Raw genomic sequence first — 21247 nt, forward strand, 5'->3', positions numbered from 1 at the left:
CTATTATGAAACTGTAACCAATGTTACACAGTTTACAATTCAGTTCATGACAACATGCATTCAACCTCTAACAAGCAGAAGATGCAGAAAGCCTGTTAAAATTTCTACCTTAATGTTATGAGCAAAAATGTTGCTAATTCTGTTCCTATTACTTTAGGACTAGGAGCCATTTGTTTCCACTAATGCAGAGCCTAGATGAGCCTTAAAACTCCTTCTTAGAACCCAAAATAATTGCTGAACAGCTGTTTAACTCATTAAAAGACTGCTTTATCATTATTAGTTAGTCCTAAAAAATTTCCATCTGACTTGGATCAGCATATTTACCCTTATTTCACATAAAGCAAAGAGTAATATCTTAGCCGGTAACACAGCACCCTAGTGGTAAATAACAGAAACCTAATAAGCCAAATCTGGTGTAACCCACAAGATGACACCTGTCACAATGACTGGCATACAGCAATGCTCAATAAACATGAGCTCAAGGAATTAATGAGAAAGAATGGATGGCAACCTAAAATTAAAACCTTTTGAGCTTCAAAGACACCATCAAGAAAGTGAAAGAATAACTCAGAATGGGAGGAAATATTTCCAAACCATTTATCTGATCAGGGACTTGCACCCAGAATATATAAATAACTCTTACAACTCAAAATTTAAAAAGACAACCCAGCAGAAAAATGAGCAAAGGATTTAACAGACATTTCTAAAAAAAAGAAAACACACAGATACATACATACACATAAATACACACACACACACACACACACACATATGGCCAACAAGTGCATGGAAAGATGTTTAATATCATTTCCCATTAAGGAGATGCAAAATATATTTAAATACAACTTCACACCCACTTAGGATGGGTATAATCAAAAAGGCAGATAATAACAGCTGTTGATAAGGATGTAGAGAAACTAGAAACCTCATGTATTGCTGGTGAGAATGTAAAATGGTGCAGCCACATTGGAAAAGTTCAGCAGTTCTGCAAAATGTTAACATGGAGTTACCAGGTAACCCAGCAATTCCACTCCTAGGTATGTACCCAAGAGAAATGAAATCATGTCCACCTAAAAAACTGTACATAAATGTTTGTAGCAATATTATTCATAATAGCCAAAAAGGAAAATGCAAATATCCATCAATTTATGAATGGCTAAACAAAATAGTATATTCTTATAAAGGAATATTATTCAGCAATAAAAAGAAATTAAGTACTGATACATGCTACAACATGGATGAACCTTGAAAATTTCATGCTAAGGAAAAAGAAGCCAGTCACAAAAGACTACGTATTATGTCATTTCATTTATATGAAATGTCCACAATCGGCAAATCTAGAGACAGAAAGCAGCTTATTGGTTGCCTAGATCTGGAGGGTAGACAGGCAGAAAAACCTGGGTGGAAATGGGGAGTGACTGCTAATGAGTATGGGGTTTTTTTGAAGTGATGAAAATGTCCTAAATTGATTGTGGTGATGGCTGCTGCACAACCCTGTGTATATACAAAAAAAAAAACATTCAACATTAAATTGACTACTTTAAATGGGTGAATTGTATGTGAACTAAATCTAAATAAAGCTGTTTAAAAAAACTGAAAAGGAATGAATGGCAGACTATTACCTGAAGGTCATAGCAGACCATAAACCAAACACAACTAGAAGGCATGGGAGCCGATTAAGCACAGTATTTGCATGCTATTGTTATTCTCTATCCGTCTCCCAACTAAAACAAATATAAACACGTCTGTGTGTTTATACACAAGACCAGTCCCTCCTTTGCCTTCAGCAGAGGTTGGGTCAGACCTTTACTAGAATAGCATGTCTAAATTTGAAGTCTAAAGTTTAAGCAATGAAGCAATAATATTAAAAGCTGCCGAAGACTGCCTCAAAGGGGAACTAAGATATTTCTTAAAAATAGTAACTATTAAAAAGTGCCTACATTTCAAATGGATTATTTTTTTAAAAATGTCTAGATGTTTGGAACTTAGAATACATTTTTCATACAAACGATTAAATTGTCAGTTACATTCCTAGATCTGTCAAGAAGGATGAACAAAATGTAACTGCATTGATGGCATGACATTAGGTGTGTAGCTGCACACCAGGTCAGGAGTGAGCAGACCTGAGATTTAGTTTGAGTTTTACCAGCTGGTAGAAAACTTCAGACCATGCAGTTGCAAGTGAAGGAACTGGCTGGGTGATATTTAAGGTCTCTGCATGCTCTAACAGTCTGACATAGAACCAAAACAATCAGTTCAGATAACCCATTCATAATTTGCTGTAGCACTTCTATGCAAACTGAATTCCAATTTCTAAAACCAGGTAGATCTCTCCTTTCTGTGGGAAACAAGGGCAGCCCTTTTCTTACGTGAGCATGAGCTCAGGAGAGGGTTGTTAACCTATATACTCCAGGATACCAGTGACTTAAATATTCTCTATTTGTTGTTACTACATTCTCTTACTTATTCTCTATTTCTTCTCCTAGCATATGTTTTATTATAGTATAAGAAATCAGCCCTCCTTGTTCTAAAGTCAGAAAAGACAATTATCTAGAATTATGTTCATGAGTTTTGAACTGGGAGACAAAAAGCAGAGGAGGTGATGGTGGGGAAAGACAGGAGTGCCAGAATGCTGTGTGCAGTTGTTCAAGGGGATCACATGACCAAAAACAAAATTAGAACTAGTAAATTTACAAAAGATAAGCCCAGTAACTTTCATATATATATGAACTTTTAAATGCTTGCTTTATAAGAAAGTAACCAGGGCTTCTCTGGTGGCGCAGTGGTTGAGAATCCGCCTGCCGATGCAGGGGACGTGGGTTCGTGTCCAGGTCTGGGAAGATCCCACATGCCTCGGAGCAGCTGGGCCCGTGAGCCATGGCCGCTGAGCCTGCGCGTCCGGAGCCTGTGCTCCGCAACGGGAGAGGCCACAACAGTGAGAGGCCCGCGTACAGGGGGGGAAAAATAAAAGTAACCAGTAATCATTTTCCACTTCCATTGAGGATACAGTGAAAGGAAATAGGTATAAGGATAAAGAATTTAAATTTGGCAAGTGGAAAATCTTCCTAATAGAAACCAATGATAAACATAGGAATGAGTTACCAAGTGGGGTAGGCAGAATAATGTCCCCCCGCAAAAGATGTCCATGTCCTAGTCCCCAGAACCTGTGAATATTAGGGTACATGAGAAAGGGGGATTAAGGTGACAGATGGAATTAAGATTAGCACATCAGCTGATCTTAAAGTGAGAAGACTGTCCTGGGTTGTCCAGGTGGGCTCAGGGTTTGTTTGTTGGCCACACTGCACGGCATGTGGGATCTTAATTCCCTAACCAGGGATCAAACCCGAGCCCCCCGCACTGGAAGCGCAGAGTCTTAACGACTGGACTGCCAGGGAAGTCCAGGTGGGCTCAATATAATCACAGGTCCTTAAAAAGTGGAAGAGGGAGACAGGTTGTTAGTGTGATGCATGAAAGACAGAGGTATATAAGAAGGACCTGACTTGCCACTGCTCGCTTTGAAGATGTCTGAGAAAGGGACAATGAGCCAAAGAATGTAGGTGGTCTCCAGAAGATGGAAAAGACTAGGGAAACAGATTCACCCCTAGAGATTCCTAAAGGGAATACACCCCTTTCAACACCTTGATTTTAGCACAAAAAGACTGTATCAGACTTCTGACCTACAGAACAGTAAGGTAATAAATCTACGTTGTTTTAAGCCACCAAATTTATGGTAGTTTGTTACAGCAGCAACAGGAAATTACTACACTTTCAGATAGACAGACATTTCATTATCTGTAAACCTTTTAAAGTAGGATATTCATCTTGCTGAGATACTTCTAAATGACATCATTTAAAGTTTTTCCCATCTCTGTATGGTAGTTGAGGGGTTTGTATATTAACGTTAAAACCAAAGAATTTCTATGAAGCCAGACAGGACATTAAGTGGACAATGGCAAAATGGAAAATCTGTATCACCTTCTCAAACCTAATGTGCATATGAATCTTGATAAAATACAGATTCTGATCAGTAGGTCTGGGGTGGGAACAGAGATTCTGCATTTCTAAAAGTTCCCAGGTAATGATGACGATGTTGACCCTCAGATAACATTGAAATAACGAGGGGATAGGATGTTATCAGCCTCACAAGTTTAGATCTCTGAGTCCATTTAATCCCACTCCGAATATGCCACCCAAGAGCATATATATACCATTCTTGAACCTGCTAACCCTTCAGCCAGTCAACTTAAAGAGCAACAATATTCTAAGATAACTCTCCACTAAAAAGCAAATATCTCCCCTGCTTAATTCTGAAAAGATACCTCCATGGACCAGAATTTCAAAGTTTAGTAAATACTTATTAAAAACTTACTTATTTTATAGTTAATTTGGCCTTCGGTAAAATGTCTCCAAACATGTTTTCCATCCAAAGGGAAGCAGTGTGATTGTGAACACAAATAAGCTTTAGAGTCACAAAGTCTAAGTGTGAATCCTAGCCTTGCTATAAAAAATTTTATAAAAATGTGGGCAAGTTACGCCAGGTCTCTGAGCCTCTTTCTTCATATGTAAAACAGGGAAATACTGTATCATAATTTAAATAAGGGCATATATTAAGGACCTAGCCTAATGTCCACTATGTAGTAAGTGCCCAAAAAGTTACCCTCTCTAGCCTCTTCATATACTGAAGTCACTTTTTCAGTTCATCTCAATAAACCTTTCTCTCATCCTCTTGATCACTTTAGTTGCCCTTATCCATTATGTTGTAGGGAGAATTAGTGGAAGCACCAAAGTATTCCAAACACTGATTTGTCCTGAGTTTGTACAAATTTTTTCTTCTTTTATCTGGTAATCGTTCAAGATGTTTTGATGACTTAAAGCTCCTTATCAGCATTCTCAAACCCCCAGTGGTCCATAATGTACTATCCTACATATTTATATCACTTGCCTTATACCCTTCAGTTCCTGATTTCAAGACTCCTTTCATCTGTGGTCTAACCCCCTGCTTGTGCAATATAACTTTCTGTAATGAAGGAGATGTTCAATTCTGAACTGTTCAATACAGTAGCCACTAGCCACAGGTGTCTACTGAGCACTTAAAATGTAGCTAATGTGACTAAAGAACAGAATTTTAAAATTTAAACTAATTTAAATAGCCATGTGTAGCTCCCGGCTACCTCAATGGAACAGCACAGGTGTAACCTATCATGAGCACACCATTTCAAACTACGATCAAAATGCTCACTGGAAATTCTCTCAATTCACCTTTATCTAATTTCCATTCCCCTGTTAGTATGACTGCCCCCGAATATCCTAAGCAACTATGATACTTTCCCTGATAGACAATCCAAGGTCTTGTTTAAATTGAAAAGCATTTACTAACAACATAAGTAAACAAGCTAGTAAATAGCTACAACAGTTAATTCTTACTGATGTGCCAAGTACTGTGCAGACCACTTTACCTAATGTGTGGCATGAAACATTTTCATTAGCTAGGTCAATCAGTTAATTCTCAGAAAACTTCTGGTGGCCAGCTATAAGGTTTCACGTTGATATTTAAAGGCGTGTGGGCAAAACTGTATGTGTTGCTTTTTAACAGGGGCTAGAGGAGGTATGTTGGAAAGAGGAGATAATAGGCATTGGAAAAATCAATTGTGATTATTGTATTTTAATCATATAATCAGATACATCTGTCAGGATTTTTAGCTTCTGTGAATTAAAAAAATTTTTCCCAATGTCTTCATCAGCAGGTCCTGTAAACAGGCTTTGAGTGAGCCGTCATTCATTCGGATATCAAAGTACTTTAAAAGCAACTTAGCATTTACTGTCTGAACGGAAAACTTGGGCAAAGAAAAGTCAATCAAAAGTTGCGCCCCAGGTCATCAGGTAAACTGAGATTAGTAAGAAATTCCTTCACCAAGTGAAAACCAAGGGTCTGGCCACACGTCAGGTGTTGAGGAGAACGTTTATGACGCCCCTCTAAGGAAACTCAACAGGGAGAGAAATTTCATAGCCCCAGGGGGGACACATTTGGGCTTTTCACGGGCAGCAAAGAGATGACCACCCTCACACACAAACCCGGCAAATCATACGCAAAAGCTCTCATGCCCGGACTTCCTCTGCTCTTCACACCTTTGGATAGGCAGACACTATTATTTTAGGGAAGGAGATGGGTCATAGACCTTACCTCCCCTCTCTGTGCTACCAAACACCTCCAGGGGTTTCTCTAGCAACTAGATCCCAGAAGCATTTCCTCTCCCCTTAAAAGCCCACTGCTCCCTTTACTAAAGGAACAGAGTTCTCAGGGGCCTAATGAAGCAGCCCCACGAAGGTAGCAGCCACCAACCTGTCAGGGAGAGTTGAGGCAGCGACACTTTCCGCGCCCAGAGGATCCCGCGCCGCACCATGTGGGCCGCCATCTTGGAGCATACCAAAGGAATGACCGGTAGGGGGACTGCGGGCGGAGGAAGGGCTAGGCAACAGTCCACGCCCCCCCCCCGGCTCCCGCAGTTGGTACAGCCCGGGACAGTATGGCGGCCGCCTTTCAGCCCCCGAAGCAAGTCTTACCGCTGCAGGCGCTGCGGAGTTTGGTGTATCCAGGGTTGGGAGGCTTGGGCTCCACCTGCAGCCGCTGCCCTCTCGGAGGTATCCTAGGCCTCGGGCCGTGAAGGAGGGGAGGGATGGGACAGAAGGGAGCTTTACACCTCAGCGGGCATCTCTTTGGAGAAATAACGGCGCCTCACTCAGGGGCCTAGAGCAATCGAGCATGCACTTGCCCTCTGCACGTGGGTACAGTGGTGGCCTCTGGATGTCGTGGACGCCCGTGTGCCTGGGAATCAAAGGACAGATGGGCTGGGCTCTTGACTTGGGGACTGTAGTATTCCCTCGGATGAAGCAGTGCTGCGCCCCGGGAACACCCCTCCCCCTTGGGTGTACTGTCCTGCAGAGTTTGGGAGGGGAGGTCAAAGACTATGAGTTTGGAGTCCAGCTCTGTAGCGAACAGTCTGAAAGACTCTGAGCAGGTTTCTTTATTTGTAAAATTATCCCTTAATATCTTTTTGAAAATGATTAAATTTGAAGATGCTGGTGAGTGATAATATTTAACACTTCGTGTCAGGCTTTCCTGTAATACATTTTACATACATTCATTCCTTTTCTCCTCACATCACCCAGTGAGAGAGGTACTATTCTTCACTTACAGAGGAGGAAACCGCAAAGCTAAGTAATTTGCCCAAGGTCAGAGGGAACTGGTAGAGGAAGGGTTTGAACACAGGCAGTCCTACTGTAACCCCTTCTCTGGACTGCCTCTCTAGAAATCAGCAATTTTTGTTGTTACATTGTTATTGTAGTACACAGAGCTCTTGTAGTGGATGGTTCTTTGGCCAAGCTCCAGTTCATGCACAGCTGAGCATCCTAAAGAAATGATGTTTCCTCAACTGATCATTTCTGCTAAGTTGTGGTCAGTGATTCCTGATGTATCTAGAGGATACCAAGAATCCAAATCTGAGAGGCCATAACGCCTCATTTCACAAACTGTCGACAGTCCTGGAAATTCCAATGGTCACACTATAGCTTTTTCCCCTACCCTATCTATATGCTTCTACCTGTTTAAACCAAATCTAGATATACCTGTTTTGCTGTCTGTCTTTCAGATCCCAAATTCCTGTCTACCAATCCCCATACCCAGTTAATCACTAGCTCCTTTCACACACACACACACAGACAAAACTTGTCTTGTGGAGGATTTGCATTCTTTGGTACTTTGTACATTTTTTTCCCCACCAGGGTGACTATTCTATTTGTACCTGTCTAGGTGGGTTATTTATACTAACTGAAGATAAGATCAGTTATTAGAAAGAGACAGTCAAGCTCTACACGTTATTTGCTAAGTATAAAACAGTCAAAATGATTTTACTTTCTCTTCTCTGATTTTTAGCTAAAAGATATCTACTTACAGATAATATTGTGAAATTAAAGGACTTTCAGCATAAGAAGGTGGCTGTTGCATGTAATCTTCCTGGCACCAAAGGTAATCAAATCTATTTCATTACTTCTTTCATTGATCTGTCGTTAAACTTCCCTCTGTCTTTATCCCTGTTCAGTCTCTTCTTCAATGACCTTATCTCACAGAAGAAACTGAGATGATTTATTCTTAGTTTCTTAGTCTGACCTTGCATGCCCCTTTCACCTCACTCTGTTATTGCAGAGTCTACCTCTCTTCTCTTGTCCCTTCTCCCAGGACCCCAGAGAAATACTAAAACTAGTGCTGCAACCAGTCCTCTAGATCAGTGCCACTCAAAGTGAGGTTCAAGGATTAGCAGCAAGTGAGAGGTGGATAGAAATGCCAAATCTCGGGCCCCAGACAATTTGTCTGCAAAATAAAGTCTGAGGGCTTCCCTGGTGGCGCAGTGGTTGAGAGTCCGCCTGCTGATGCAGGGGACACGGGTTCGTGCCCTGTTCCGGGAAGATCCCACATGCCGCCGAGTGGCTGGGCCCATGAGCCGTGGCCGCTGAGCCTGCGCGTCTGGAGCCTGTGCTCCACAACGGGAGAGGCCACAACAGTTAGAGGCCCACGTACCGCAAAAAATAATAATAATAAAAAATAAAGTCTGAGAAGAACTGCTCCACATGACTGGCTTTCAGACTTCTTGATGCCACCCTCAGTAAAAAATACAATTTGCATTGCATCTCCAGTATACATATATATATCTCTAGATAAATGAGATAAAATGAAACAAAAAATGTATGATGATGCATTTTCATATTTTCTACTGTGTGCTGGAAGAATCAGTAGACTAAAACAAAGGTTTCTTTAAAAAACCAGCAAAACATTGATAACTGTTGAGGCTGGGTGATGGGCACGTGGGAGGTGCCCATCTCTAATTTTAGGTATGTTTGAAAATTTTTATTGTAAAATGCTAAAAACACGGCACCACCACCCTAGGTCCTATTCCCTTTCAGCATCTGAGAAATCTTGTTGCATTCATTCCCACTTCTCCTGCACGTTGAGTTTTTCCCAGTACTTTAGACTCCTTTATAAACACAGCAAGCCTCTCCTCTTTTTTTGTTTTTTTTTTTTTTTTGCAGTACGCGGGCCTCTCACTGTCGTGGCCTCTCCCGTTGCGGAGCACAGGCTCCGGACACGCAGGCTCAGCGGCCATGGCACATGGGCCCAGCTGCTCCACGGCATGTGGGATCTTCCCGGACCGGGGCACGAACCCGTGTCCCCTGCATCGGCAGGCGGACTCTCAACCACTGCGCCACCAGGGAAGCCCTCTCCTCTTTTTTAATAACAACTCTTTTGTTTGTCCTACTTACTTTTCCAGCTTTCCTCCTTCTCACTGTCAGATGTTTGTGAGCACCTAATGAACACTCCTTGCTTCTCATCTCTCCAGAAAGCAGTCTTCCTTCACTGGTCCGCTATCATGCTGTTGTACAAAACCACCTACAGAACAAGAAGATAAGAGTGACGGAAAACAGATTAATCTTCACTTTAGTAGACTCAATTTAGATTTTACTTCAGTCTTTTCTTCTTACCCCAGGTCATCTGGAGCTCTGTGAAGTTCGCAGTTAGGGCTTCATGTCACTATCTAGTTGTTATTCCAGTTGTCATAGTCTTTCTAAGGCTGTGACAGTCATGCATGTGTTCTAAAAGGCAATTAATATAATGAGTGCCAATCTACTCCACTGTCAGGTATTTATAAAATCCTGTCCACATTTCATCATTATAAGAACCCACAATGGTACTCTGTTATATACCACATCATGTACAAACTTGCCCCTTCCCTCCAGGTTCCTAGCTCTTCCACAGCGGATCTCACCCTTTCTAGAACCAGTGTGATTTCCTCTTAATCTAGTCACGGTCTCCCCTCACCACCTTTTCCCTCAGTTCTGTGCTTTTTCTCATGCTGATTCCCATACCGACAGTTCCCTACTCCCTCAGCTTTGCCAACCCTACCCAGCCCCTTCCTTCCTCTCTGGTACCTCTCCACTTCCACCAGACCTGGTCTGTTTCTGCTGCCCTGATTTCTCTCTTCTCTCCTGTTATGTTTATACTGTCACATGTCACCTACTCTGTCATTATTTTCAGGTAGCTTTATATAGATATATCTTGTCTTCTCAAATAGACTCTAAGCTCTTTCAGGGTAGGAACCATACCTTATCCTTCCTTGTGTCTCTCACACAAAGAAGGATACCTCTGACTATAATATACAATAAGCACTTAATTTTGATGGATTTGTTTTAAAATACAAATTACATCTGTTGAAATTTTGGACTTATTAAGTATTAAGAAGTACAAGATGTAAAGACGTCCCATTAAAGTCTTTTAGCTTGGAAATTGTTTAGAAATATTTAATAGAATAAATCCTCGTGACAGAGGAATGAAAATAAGAACAATATGTCTGTGATCTCCTAGCAGTTACTACATGCTGGGCCCTGCGCTAAGTGCTTTACGTACATTATCTCAGGATGACCCCACGAGGTAGGTATCATGGCCCTCACTTCACACATGAATCTTGTCTCAGAGACAGGCCTCCCCAGATCTCCCCATAGCATGCAAGTGGCAGAGCCCAGATTTCAGCCCATGTCTTCCCAACTCTAAAACCTTTAACCATTACACGGTTCTGCAAATAGAGATTGGAGGGTCTCTTGCATTAATTCAAACCTAATGGACCTTCTTTTCTTATAAATCAAGAGCAGTGTCTGCCTCAGCTTCCTGATCTTGTGTTTTTAATGTATATTGTGCCATCCCTTTAAGCAGCATTCCTTCGGAGCCCTGGGCCTTGGAACAAATCCTGTAGACTTGCGCAGCTTCTGATACTGAGAACAGCCCTGTCTTCTGGAAAGCAGATGTTTGCTTGGTGGCTGCCTTGCATCTCACCCTACATTCTGCCAAAAATACAGTCCCTTCCTAATGCCAAGAAGCAGTGTTTCCTGTTGGTGTTTGATTGTCTCCACAGTTGATCAGATACAAGACAAGGGACATAGACCGTGATCACCTTGAAATGATTCTGTTACTAAAAGAGGGTTTGCTGCTGTTTGGAGGACTCTTTTACCCCCTGTGCAGTATGCAGTACTGTGGCATGCTTTCTAACAACTGAGTAGAGAGGGACCAGGAGGAATGAAAAAGTGGTAAAATTGAATCAAGTGAAAAAGACTTGAAGTATTCCTGAATCATGTGAGTCATCCGTTGTGGGTTGACGACATTTTCCTTTCAGTTTTCCTGCTAGGTGCCCTGCCAACTGATGTTTTGGATATCTTGGTTAGTTTTTTTTTCTCGTGCGTCACCTGTAGATACAGTTCTTTGGGCTAAGCCTCTGGGACGTTAGTTCTCAAACTTTACGGTGCATAAGCATCACCCAGGTAATCAAAAATGCACATTCTTGTGCTCCTAATCCCAGAGATTCTGTGTTGGGAAGTCTGGAGTGAGGTCTGGACCTGCGCCCTGTGACAGATTCGCTCCTTCACACACCACGTCTGACACTCTGCTCTCGAGACCAGCCAGTGATGGGAGCTGCATGGCCGTGAGCCCCCCTCAGTGGCTCTTTGCATTGTGCCAGGTTCTAGCCTCCCCTTCTCCCTGAGGTCAGCCTCCTGACGGTCTGAGACAGCCTAAGTGATGGCCACCACACTGTGCTTTCTTCCAGAAACCTATTTGAGAAACCTGGAAGAGAAACTGACCCAGAATAAGCTCATCTTGAAAGAGGAGTTGAGAACCTTACTTCATTTGTGTGAGTCCTGGGACGATGTGGAGCTGGCTAAAAATGTCATTTACAGGTGAGGCATTTCCTTAAAATCCTGCCAGCCTTTGTCTTTTCCTACTCTCTCCTTTTTCCTGAGCAATCTCATCTACCTCCAAGATTTCAGCTCTCACCTCTAAACTGGTGACTTCCCAATCTCTTGTCCAGATGTCTGCCCTGAGCTCCACCATTTATATTCATTCATTCATTCAGCGAACACTTATTGGGTTCCTACTACATGCCAGGTGCCGAAGATAGCAAAACAGATAATTCATGCCCCAGGAGATCACCAGGCTCTTCACCAAGTCCACTTACATGTTCCCAAGGTCTTCACATTCAACTTACACAGATTTCTTCCTCTTGCTGTGTTTGCTGTTACACTGACCAGTCATTCTTTCCCCCGATCTCATTTGCCCTCCTCCTGCGTCTGCTCCGCGGTGTCTCTCATCCCTAGCCTTCCTCTCTCTGTCCCCATTACCAGTGTCTTAGCTCAGGCCTCACGCCTCTCACTTGGATCACTTCAGTGGACTCCGAACTAGCCTCCCCCCTACAGGCTTATGCCTGTTACGTTCACTGTCTCTGATCCCTTATCAGACTTCCCCATGCCAGCAGGAACTCATATGTAATCACAGTCTGCTGTTAGGAAACCGAGCAAAGGTGTCACTTGGGAGCAGGATGGCACCAAATCAACAGCTTCCTTTCACCATTCTTTAAAGATACATTTCTGTACATGAAGCTGCATTTATACTGTACATTTACAGAGAAAAATACGAGGTATTCATATATGGAATACTGGAAGAATACATACCGTAAGTTAACCATGGTTCTTTGAAACATTACATTTTTTGTTCGTCTAAATGTGTACTTTTCTGATTTCTCAAACTTGTCTATAAGGGACATTATTAATTTTATAATGTGAAAAAATTAATGTTATTTTTAAAAAGGAAAAGAAAAACAGAATTACGCAAATTTCATTGAAACTTTGAAAAACATGAAAAAGTAGAAAGAAGAAATACTGCATACATCACACAGTTTGCTGTTTCGATTGTCTCTTGCTGCATAACAAACCACACCAGAACTTAAGGACTTAAAATGACGACTGATTATTATTTCTCATAACTCTGTTGGTCAGGAACTGAGGCTGGTCTCAGCTGGGTAGTTCTTATTGTTATCAGCTGAAGTCACCTGCACACCTGCAGTCAGCTTGGTAGGCTGAGCCGGGAGGTCCCAGAAGGCTTCGCTTGCATTTCTGAAGCCTCAGTGCCCCTGCATGCAGCCCCTCCCCCCGCTGGTAGAATCTCACTGCTCACGAGTCCAGCCTGAGCTGCACTAGCGCACAGCACACGTGGAAGCTGCAGGCCTTGTGGAGCTGCCGAGGATTGGCACGTCTTCACTCCCGTCCCATTCTCTTGGTCAGGGCGAGTTAGCGGCCAGCCCCGATCCACGGGGAGGGGAAAGGATTCCACCTCTGGAAGGACGGAGCCGCATGTACATACAGGGAGGAATGATGGCGGCCAACTTTGGGGCCTGTCTACCACATCCAAGAAACCACTGTTAATATTTTGATATATTTTCTCACTGATTTTTTTTCATGCAAAGATTTTGAGGTTTAGGTAGGGTTTATTTTACATAGTTGTAGTTATTTACTGTGTATATAAAATGATATTTTCTTGTTTTCTAATTAGCATTGTAGCATAAATGTTTTTGCCTGTTAATACTCTAGGAATCATATTTTAATGGCTATACACTGTTTGATTATAGGTTAGGTATTTTAATTAACTGTGCCCCTATTGTTGAACATCTAAATTATTTCTAATTTTTCACCAGGATAAATAATGCCATGATGAGCAAACTCTATGCATAAAATTTATTCTTTATTTCCTTTTGGGGATCGGAGGGCATGCACCTTTTAAAGCTTGTCAATACAGACTGCCAGATTATTTTCCAAAAGGGATTATGCTAATTCACAGTCACACTGTATCTGCAAACCTAAACCTGCTATTTCAGTTTCATACAGTTGAATCATTTGAGACCCTCTGGCTCGTTTTACTCTCAGTTTTCTTTTTACTACCCAAAGCTATCAGATGTTTACAAGAGTAACAAAACAGGATAACATTCTAAATGCTCCTTCCACTCTTATTTTTGTCATAAACATTCAAAGTATGACCCATAATCCCTTTATTGATGCTAATACTTTCTGCCTGGTTGCTGTCCTTTCCCTCTACTTGTGGACAGCTGGACAAGCTGTGGGGGGCGGTCGATCCTCGGCCTAACCAACCTATTCTCTCTCTTCCTGAGACAGGCGACCCCCCCGTTGGGGAAAAAGAGCAACGAGCCAGAACATAAGCTCTTTATTGAGCCAAAAATGGGGAACAACTGAATCTCCTCATAGTCTGGACCACATGCTGTTGTTTGGTTTATAGAAGGGTTTTAGAGCCTCTAACTTGAATGTTTCTTGTCAAGAAGAGGTGATATTAACTATCTCTGTGACTTTCTAGCACTTTTATTAGTGTGAGTGTCATTTAAGTTAGGAAATTTTTCATTTTTGTTTTTAATCTGGCACACATTTCTCTTGAGATTTACTGAAATACTTTGATTTTTAAAGATGTTCTCCTCAGTGTGCCTTACATTGTATAAGAGGGAGCATATGTCTGAGGCTTACTGTGTGCCAGGCATATCATCTCATTGATCCTCACAAAAACTCTCTGAGTTGAGTTCTTTTCTTATCTCCATTTTACAGATGAGGAAACTGAGGTACAGAGTCATTAATTAATTTGCTCATGGTTACACAGTTAGTAAGTAAAACAGCTGGGATTTGAACTGTCATTTTGGAATCAGAGTCTAAAAATCCTTAATCACGACACTATATTTGCCTTTTAATAACTTAATTATTTCTTCTTTCCTCCAGCTTTATTGAGGTATAATTAACAAATAAAAATTGAATATCTTTAAGGTATACAACTTGATATTTTGATACAATAAGTTAATTCATAACTGTTGTAAATGAAGCAATGAATATTTTTTGTAACTTTTATAACTGGATTATGAAATGTATCTTTAAAAGTACACTCATCATTCTTTTTGGCAGTATATATGTTTAAAATAGACTATCCATATGCTATTATGACTTTCCTCAGTGATTTTAGCAGAAGGTAAAAGAATATTCTGTTCTTTAAAATCAGAGCTTCCTAAAATTTGATTTACATGCAATCATGAGGTACTTGTTTTGTCACCAGATTGTCTTCTTGGTGTCTAAAGCAGGAAGAGTTGGTTATTGAAAGGAAATTTATGGGCGCGATTTTCAGTTCTGCAGTTCTAACTGGCAGACTGGCTGCTTGTAGAAATCCCAAGCCACATACATATGAAACATCACTGTCTTTGAAACTAGCCTTTTTCTAAAACTAAAATTTCAAAGCTGCATTTAATTTGTTTGGCTAGGTGATTGTAGTTCACATATACTTTTCCCTTAGCCAAGAAAAACAGAGAAATTGGTCTCAGTTGTAAAATGCACCTATTGGTCGTTTGCCATCCCATATGGGGATAAAGCCAGACTTGAGGGGGACACAGCATCACCCCACTCCTTTCCTTGCTCTTCTCCAGGAGCATGGAAGGAGACAGTCCATCCTGCTGGGCTTACAGATACAAGACCCCTGCTATTCCCTGACATATGCTCACATTCAGTCCTAGCAGGTTGTTGGTAAATTGAGATGATTACAATCTGCATTTTTACCTTCTTTTATTTCAGAGTATGTGGGCCTCTAACGACCTTGTTTGTTTATTTAAGTGCCTAGTATACTTCTGCTTGCCAGGATTCTTCTGGTCATCTTTAATTCTGCACTTTCCCCTCCATACTATGAGAGGACCTCATTCTTTGCTGTGTCCCCAGCACCTAGTAGAGTGCATGCCACGGTCTGTCTTTCCTCAGGTCCCACTGTTTGGCTCATTGAATTATTTTGCTTACCAGGTACCATGCAGAGAACAGGAATATCACTTTGGGGGAGTACAAGTTTGGACCACTTTTCATGAGGTTGTGCTACGAGTTGGATCTCGAGGAATCTGCAGTGGAGCTCATCAAAGACCAGGTTACTGTCTCCCAATTGCCTTCCCTGCCATGGTGACTTCCTTGCGCTGAGGATGGGGTGTTTTCGGTGATGTTAGGAAGGGCAGCTCTTCTATACACATTATTCCTGGGTTCGATTTTCAGAGAAAAGCTGCTGGGTTGAGGGAATGAGCTCTTCCCTGGATTTTTAAGGTTTCCTTGGAGTCACTGCCTACGAAGAGGCGTAGGTCTCTTTATACAGAGGTGTGGAAGAGGTGTAAGTACAGATTACAAGGTATCTACCTACCTTGGATGTGTGTCCACCTGGGACTGACATCTTCTCTTTTGAGGAGCTTTTAGTGGGGGCTAGTTTGAGGCAGGCTGCCATCTTAAGACTGCCTTTCCTATTCTTCACCTGTGCCTCTCTCCAGTTTTCATATTTTTACTTCTGGTTGAAGGCTATGTTGTAAAGTGCTTTTCTGTTTTCAGAATTTCTGCTTTTCGCATATTCTGATTTTATTTTCCTAAAAGCAAAAGTAACAATAATTAGTTTCGTAATTATTCATTGAATATTTACCAAGTTCGCAGCATCATGCTTAAGCATTATATATGTTTCATTTCATTTGTTTCCCACAATAGCCCTGGCGAGGTAGGTACTATTATTATTTCCATTTTACAGATGAGGAAACGGGGACTCAGAGACATTATAAATTCATCCATGGTCAGAAACATTTATTAAATTTGGGGGCCAGGGCTGGCCCCCTGGGACATTTTAATATTTTTAAGAATCTCCGTAACTAAGTTGTCCTTTTGCCTCTTACTTTTTTTCATATAAAGTGTTGTATCCATGGAGGAACTGTTAACTCTCACCTTGCCCCTCTTTTAAGGACCCTGGGTATTAGAAAGATGACCATAATATATTAGTAAGCAGAGAAAAGATGGTTTCAGAACAGTATGGATTAGTTTGAGCCTATTTTTTCCTAAAAGAAGAAATATACATACATATTTACATTATAGCATATATGTTTTAAAAATCTAGAAGGATATACACTAAACTACCGCTTATCTTCAGGGGGTAGAATTAGAGGAAATCCTCACTTTTTACTGTATATACTTTTGTATTGTTTGACTATTTTGTAATAAGCATATGTTAATGTTGTAATTAAAATAAAATTTCATTGTAATAAATCATAGCCATGAGTATAATGATAAAAAGAAACAAAAAGAAAGAAAATGAGGGTAAAGGTTTTGTTTTTTGGGTTTTTTTGACCTACCTGAGCATGAAGCATTCATGTATGTATATGTTTCCTGGAGTTGTAGAATAAACTGAATTAGAGTCAAGTGCCATAAAGCCTAATCCTGCTTCCACCTTACCTTGTCGTGTCCCCTGCCCAGAACCCTGAAGTGCTGCCAGTATGGTAGCCACTACCCCCATGTACCCTTGGAGGCCTTGGACTGCGGCTAGTTCAGATTTACATGGGCTGTAGTGTAAAATACATGATGGATTTTAAATACCTGGCACAAAAAGGAGAATGTAAAGTATCTTATTAATAATGTTTTATATTGATTACATGTTGAAATTTTGGATTTCGTGGGTTAAGTAACATATTATTAAAACTGATTTCACATCTTTCTTTTTACTTTTTTAAATGAAACTACTTGAAAATTTAGAGTCACATACGTGGCTCACACTTGAGGCTTGCAATCTCTCCCTATGGACGGGGCTGCTCTGGTGGCTTCCCATCCCACTTCACATAGAACTCAGACCCCTGACCATGCCCTCAAGGTCCCGTTGTGGTACTTCACGTCCTGCCACTCTCCCTCTCACTTACTCCACTCTGGACCTTCTGGTTTTCTCTCAGACAACCAGGCCCGTGGCCTCAGTGCTCTACATCTGCATCACTTCATTGAGGTCTCCTCTTCTCAGAGAGCCTTCCCTGACCAGCTTCCATCATCTTCTCTGTTCCCTTTATCCCGTTTCATTGTTCTTCATAGCCCTTATTGATACTTGAAATTATATTTTTATTTTTTCCGCTTGTTTTATTCACTTGTTCATTGTCTCCTCTGCCAGAATTTAAGCTCCCCTAGATTATAAGCCCTACTAGAGTTTAGGGCAGGGCCACTGTCTTGTTCATCATTTCTTTATTCTTAACACCTAGAATAGGGTCTGCCTAATAGGGTCTCAAAAAAAATAACAGACTTGCACAAGACATTTAATGGTGTATTTGAATAGCATGTGTCACATTATCATCCCATTAAAAATGATGAGAACCACTGTTGTAGTGAGTTATTTCAAAAAGTGAATAATCAACTATTATTCGTTTGCCAAAAGAGGATCATAGTTGTGTAAGCCTCTCCCACCTTAGCCCTCAAGCATACTTATAGCTGCCACTTCGTGTTAATATTCTGCACCCAGGTTCCAAGATAACCCCCAGGAGGGCTAACCGGCTTGCTTCTTTTCTTCTAAGCTTGGCAGAGCCCATTGCATAAAGACGTCCTTCACTGGATTTCTGAAACCTAGAGATCTCTTGCCGTATCTTTTGCCTCTTGTTCACTGTGCCCGTTGCTAAAGTCATGACCCCAAAAGAGTGGGCACCATTTAAATTTTTTTGCTAAATGAATAAAATATGTAGACAGTCCTAGACAGAGAAGATGTAGTATAAGTACTCCCTTAATAGTTTTACCTTTTAACCAAACTATATTGTTTTTCTTCATTAGCATTTACGAGGTTTCTTCTCAGACTCCACATCATTCAATATTTTGATGGATATGTTGTTTATCAAAGGTAAATATAAAAGTAAGTATCACAATTTATGTTTGCTGAAAAACAATGGACTATGTAAAATTAGGAAAAACAATGGACTATGTAAAAATGATCTTTATATTCCTGATGAGTGGCTGAATTATGGAGACCCCATTCTTTAAGTGTGAAAACATTATTGCATCACATCATGACTTAAACACCCCAGATTTTACTTATGCTGCAGTTATAATAGGTTTTAAAATACTAGTTCTTCCTGTATGACCTGATAGTTTATTTTGAAATTTAGTTAATTGATAAATGACTTCAAAAGTTTTTATTGTGCTGAAGTGTACTTTTCAGTAGATGGAGCTAAACAGATTGAACTCTGGGAATCAATAGTAGAGGACTCTGAACTCACTTGAATGCATTTAACACTGCCGGCCCACTCCTGGCTTTTGACAGGTGCATTGGAAGTACTGATTGAGATGAAAAACCAAGATGTGAAGTTCAACAAAGATACTTACATCCTTGCTTTTGCAGTTTGCTACAAACTGGTAAGACTGTCTTCCCTAAACTTTTAGAGCATTTTGGGTAATGTTTGAGAGAGGATTTATTATTTTTTTTCTCTACAAATAAAATTCAGTTCCCCTGAAGTCTGTTTTCCATCTGGTGCAGATATTTCCATTTTAAATATGTTCATTTTTAGAAAACCCAAGTTAGCCATGTCAGACAGTTTTATCATGGGAAAAGCAATTTTATCATCTTTCCATCTTTTCTGGCATTTGTGTAGATAATGAGAACAAGAAACAGCATGCTGGGTTCAAACTCTGCTTTAGAGCCCTCTTTCTCTTGCTGGACCTCACCAGACCAGTCTTCTCTGTGGCCCTCTCCCATGGAAGTCTTAGCATCCTTCACTGGTGAACTCAAGGGCTACTTTGTCCTCATCTGTGAATTCTTCTGTGATCACCTAAGTTGGAAGTGTTCTCTCTGTCCTTCAGTATCCCTTGATTGTGATCTATTTGTATTCACAGACATGGCACTTATAACACTGCCTGATCTACTAAGTGGATGCACATTTCATCCTCCCCACCAGAGGGTAAACTCCTTGAGGCATCTTTATTTGCCAGCACCTAACAGTGCCTGGTTCACAAGCGATCTTTAATAAACGTATGTGACATTAAAATGAGTTCTTTGAGAATAGAGAGCATGACTTATAAATCCCTGTCTTATTACTCTATCAGGATTGTTTCTTGCACATAGACTGTTTCTTTATTACTTATTGAATGCATAAATGGTAACTGAAATAGTACAGTGACCAAGATTCCATGCATTACTGTACACATTCATGCCGTTTTAACACTGGAAACTTAACAAAACCTTTTTATACTGAAAATGAAGGAACACTAAGTAAGGTAGAACGTGGCTATTGAAAAATTTCCCTGAAAAGCATAGCGATACCAATTTTCCAAAACAAGAGGGGCAGTTGGGTTACAGGGGGAAGAAACCAACTTGGAAATTGAGAAATGTGGAGTCTAGTCTCAACTTTAACATGAACTGGCTTTGAAGTGGTCACTTACCTCATTTGTGAAATGAAGCATTTGGATTCAGGAGCCAGCAAGCTTTTTCTATAAAAGGCCAGATAGTTAATATTTTAGGCTTTGGGGGCCACTTATGGTCCTAGGCACATCTTCTTTGTTTTTACAAATCTTTAAAAATCTAAGAACCATTTTTAGCCATAGGCTGGCTTTGGCCCCAGGGTCGTAGTTTGCTGACCGCTGGATTACTAGATGATCCTTTCCAATCCTGCCACTTTATGATTCTGTGAACAGAGGCCAACATGACACACACTTGAGCATTGGTTCTTCAGCACTGTGATACACAGTTTCCTGACCTTCTTAGAGATGTCTCCCTGAGCATATACTGAAGTGGAGAGAATTTAACTCTACTACTTACAAAGGGCCAGAGGACTTTTCTCCCCTATATCAGGGGTCCCCGACCCCCAGCCTGCGGACTGGTGGCAGTCCGCAGCCTGTTAGGAACTGGGCCGCACAGCAGGAGGTGAGCGGTGGGCAAACAAGCAAAGCTTCACCTGCTGCTCCCCACCACTCCCCACCGCTCCCCATTGCTCGCATTACTGCCTGACCCATCCCCACCCCCACCCCCAGCTCCGTGGAACAGCTGTCTTCCACGAAACCTGTCCCTGGTGCCAAAAAGGGTGGGGACCGCTGCCCTATATTGTGTTCAAGAATAACTTGTTTCACTCAGTGAAGACTGGAGTTGAAAAATTGAACTGGTCAGCTGTTACAAATTCCAAGCCAGTCCTGGGAACCGTCCCCTCTCATTAAATTCAGGTTTTCCTTTAGTATTTGAGTAACGAATCACGCCATGACAGACAGATACAGAACTAATGCTGCTCTCGTAAACCTAACCCACCTACAACATAGATAAAGGAAGAGAATTCTGTCTTACCGCTGCTGTCTGCTACTTTGTATATCACTCATCTTCCTGGTGTGTGTGGTTTTTTTTGTTGGTTTTTGTTTTAAGGTATCTGGTTTTATGGGATTCTTTCATGATTTCCATTCAGGTATGTTTTCATGTTTTCAAACATTTGACTTAACACGGATATTTTCAGATTGGAAACCCCCTAAGGAAAAGTTCTGTGGTGTTGCTAAGCTTTACTCTTATCATTTAATAAACGGTAGTAGCACACTGACTCTTCACACGTGTATG

The 21247-nt window shown here is 41.1% G+C and overlaps 2 protein-coding genes across 9 annotated transcripts in view; one reads left to right on the forward strand and one right to left on the reverse strand.

The window, feature by feature from the left end:
* The window catches only part of MRPS27 (mitochondrial ribosomal protein S27), a 124755-nt gene extending 118336 nt beyond the window's left edge, over positions 1-6419 (reverse strand). For all 6 annotated transcript variants that reach the window (XR_016392676.1, XR_016392675.1, XR_002647654.2 and 3 more), the window contains exon 1: positions 6341-6419. Coding sequence is in view for 3 of the 6 variants with exons in the window: in XM_089908983.1 (XP_089765109.1) it covers positions 6341-6413 (73 nt within the window). In the remaining 3 variants the exon portion in view is untranslated. The remainder of the gene's footprint in view (positions 1-6340) is intronic.
* Positions 6420-6520: 101 nt separating this feature from the next.
* The window catches only part of PTCD2 (pentatricopeptide repeat domain 2), a 28110-nt gene continuing 13383 nt past the window's right edge, over positions 6521-21247 (forward strand). For 2 of the 3 annotated variants that reach the window (XM_022595454.2, XM_022595472.2), the window contains exons 1-6: positions 6521-6639; positions 7931-8023; positions 11643-11772; positions 15700-15817; positions 18493-18571; positions 18980-19071. In XM_022595454.2, coding sequence (XP_022451162.1) covers positions 6525-6639; positions 7931-8023; positions 11643-11772; positions 15700-15817; positions 18493-18571; positions 18980-19071 — 627 coding nt within the window. In that variant the 5' untranslated portion in view covers positions 6521-6524. The remainder of the gene's footprint in view (positions 6640-7930; positions 8024-11642; positions 11773-15699; positions 15818-18492; positions 18572-18979; positions 19072-21247) is intronic. The other variant, XM_022595462.2, reaches the window with a different exon arrangement.

This window comes from Delphinapterus leucas, chromosome 3 (assembly GCF_059928025.1).
Source record: "Delphinapterus leucas isolate spDelLeu-1000000601 "Yukka" chromosome 3, BTC_Dleu_Yukka2, whole genome shotgun sequence".
NCBI classification, from domain to species: Eukaryota; Metazoa; Chordata; class Mammalia; order Artiodactyla; family Monodontidae; genus Delphinapterus; species Delphinapterus leucas.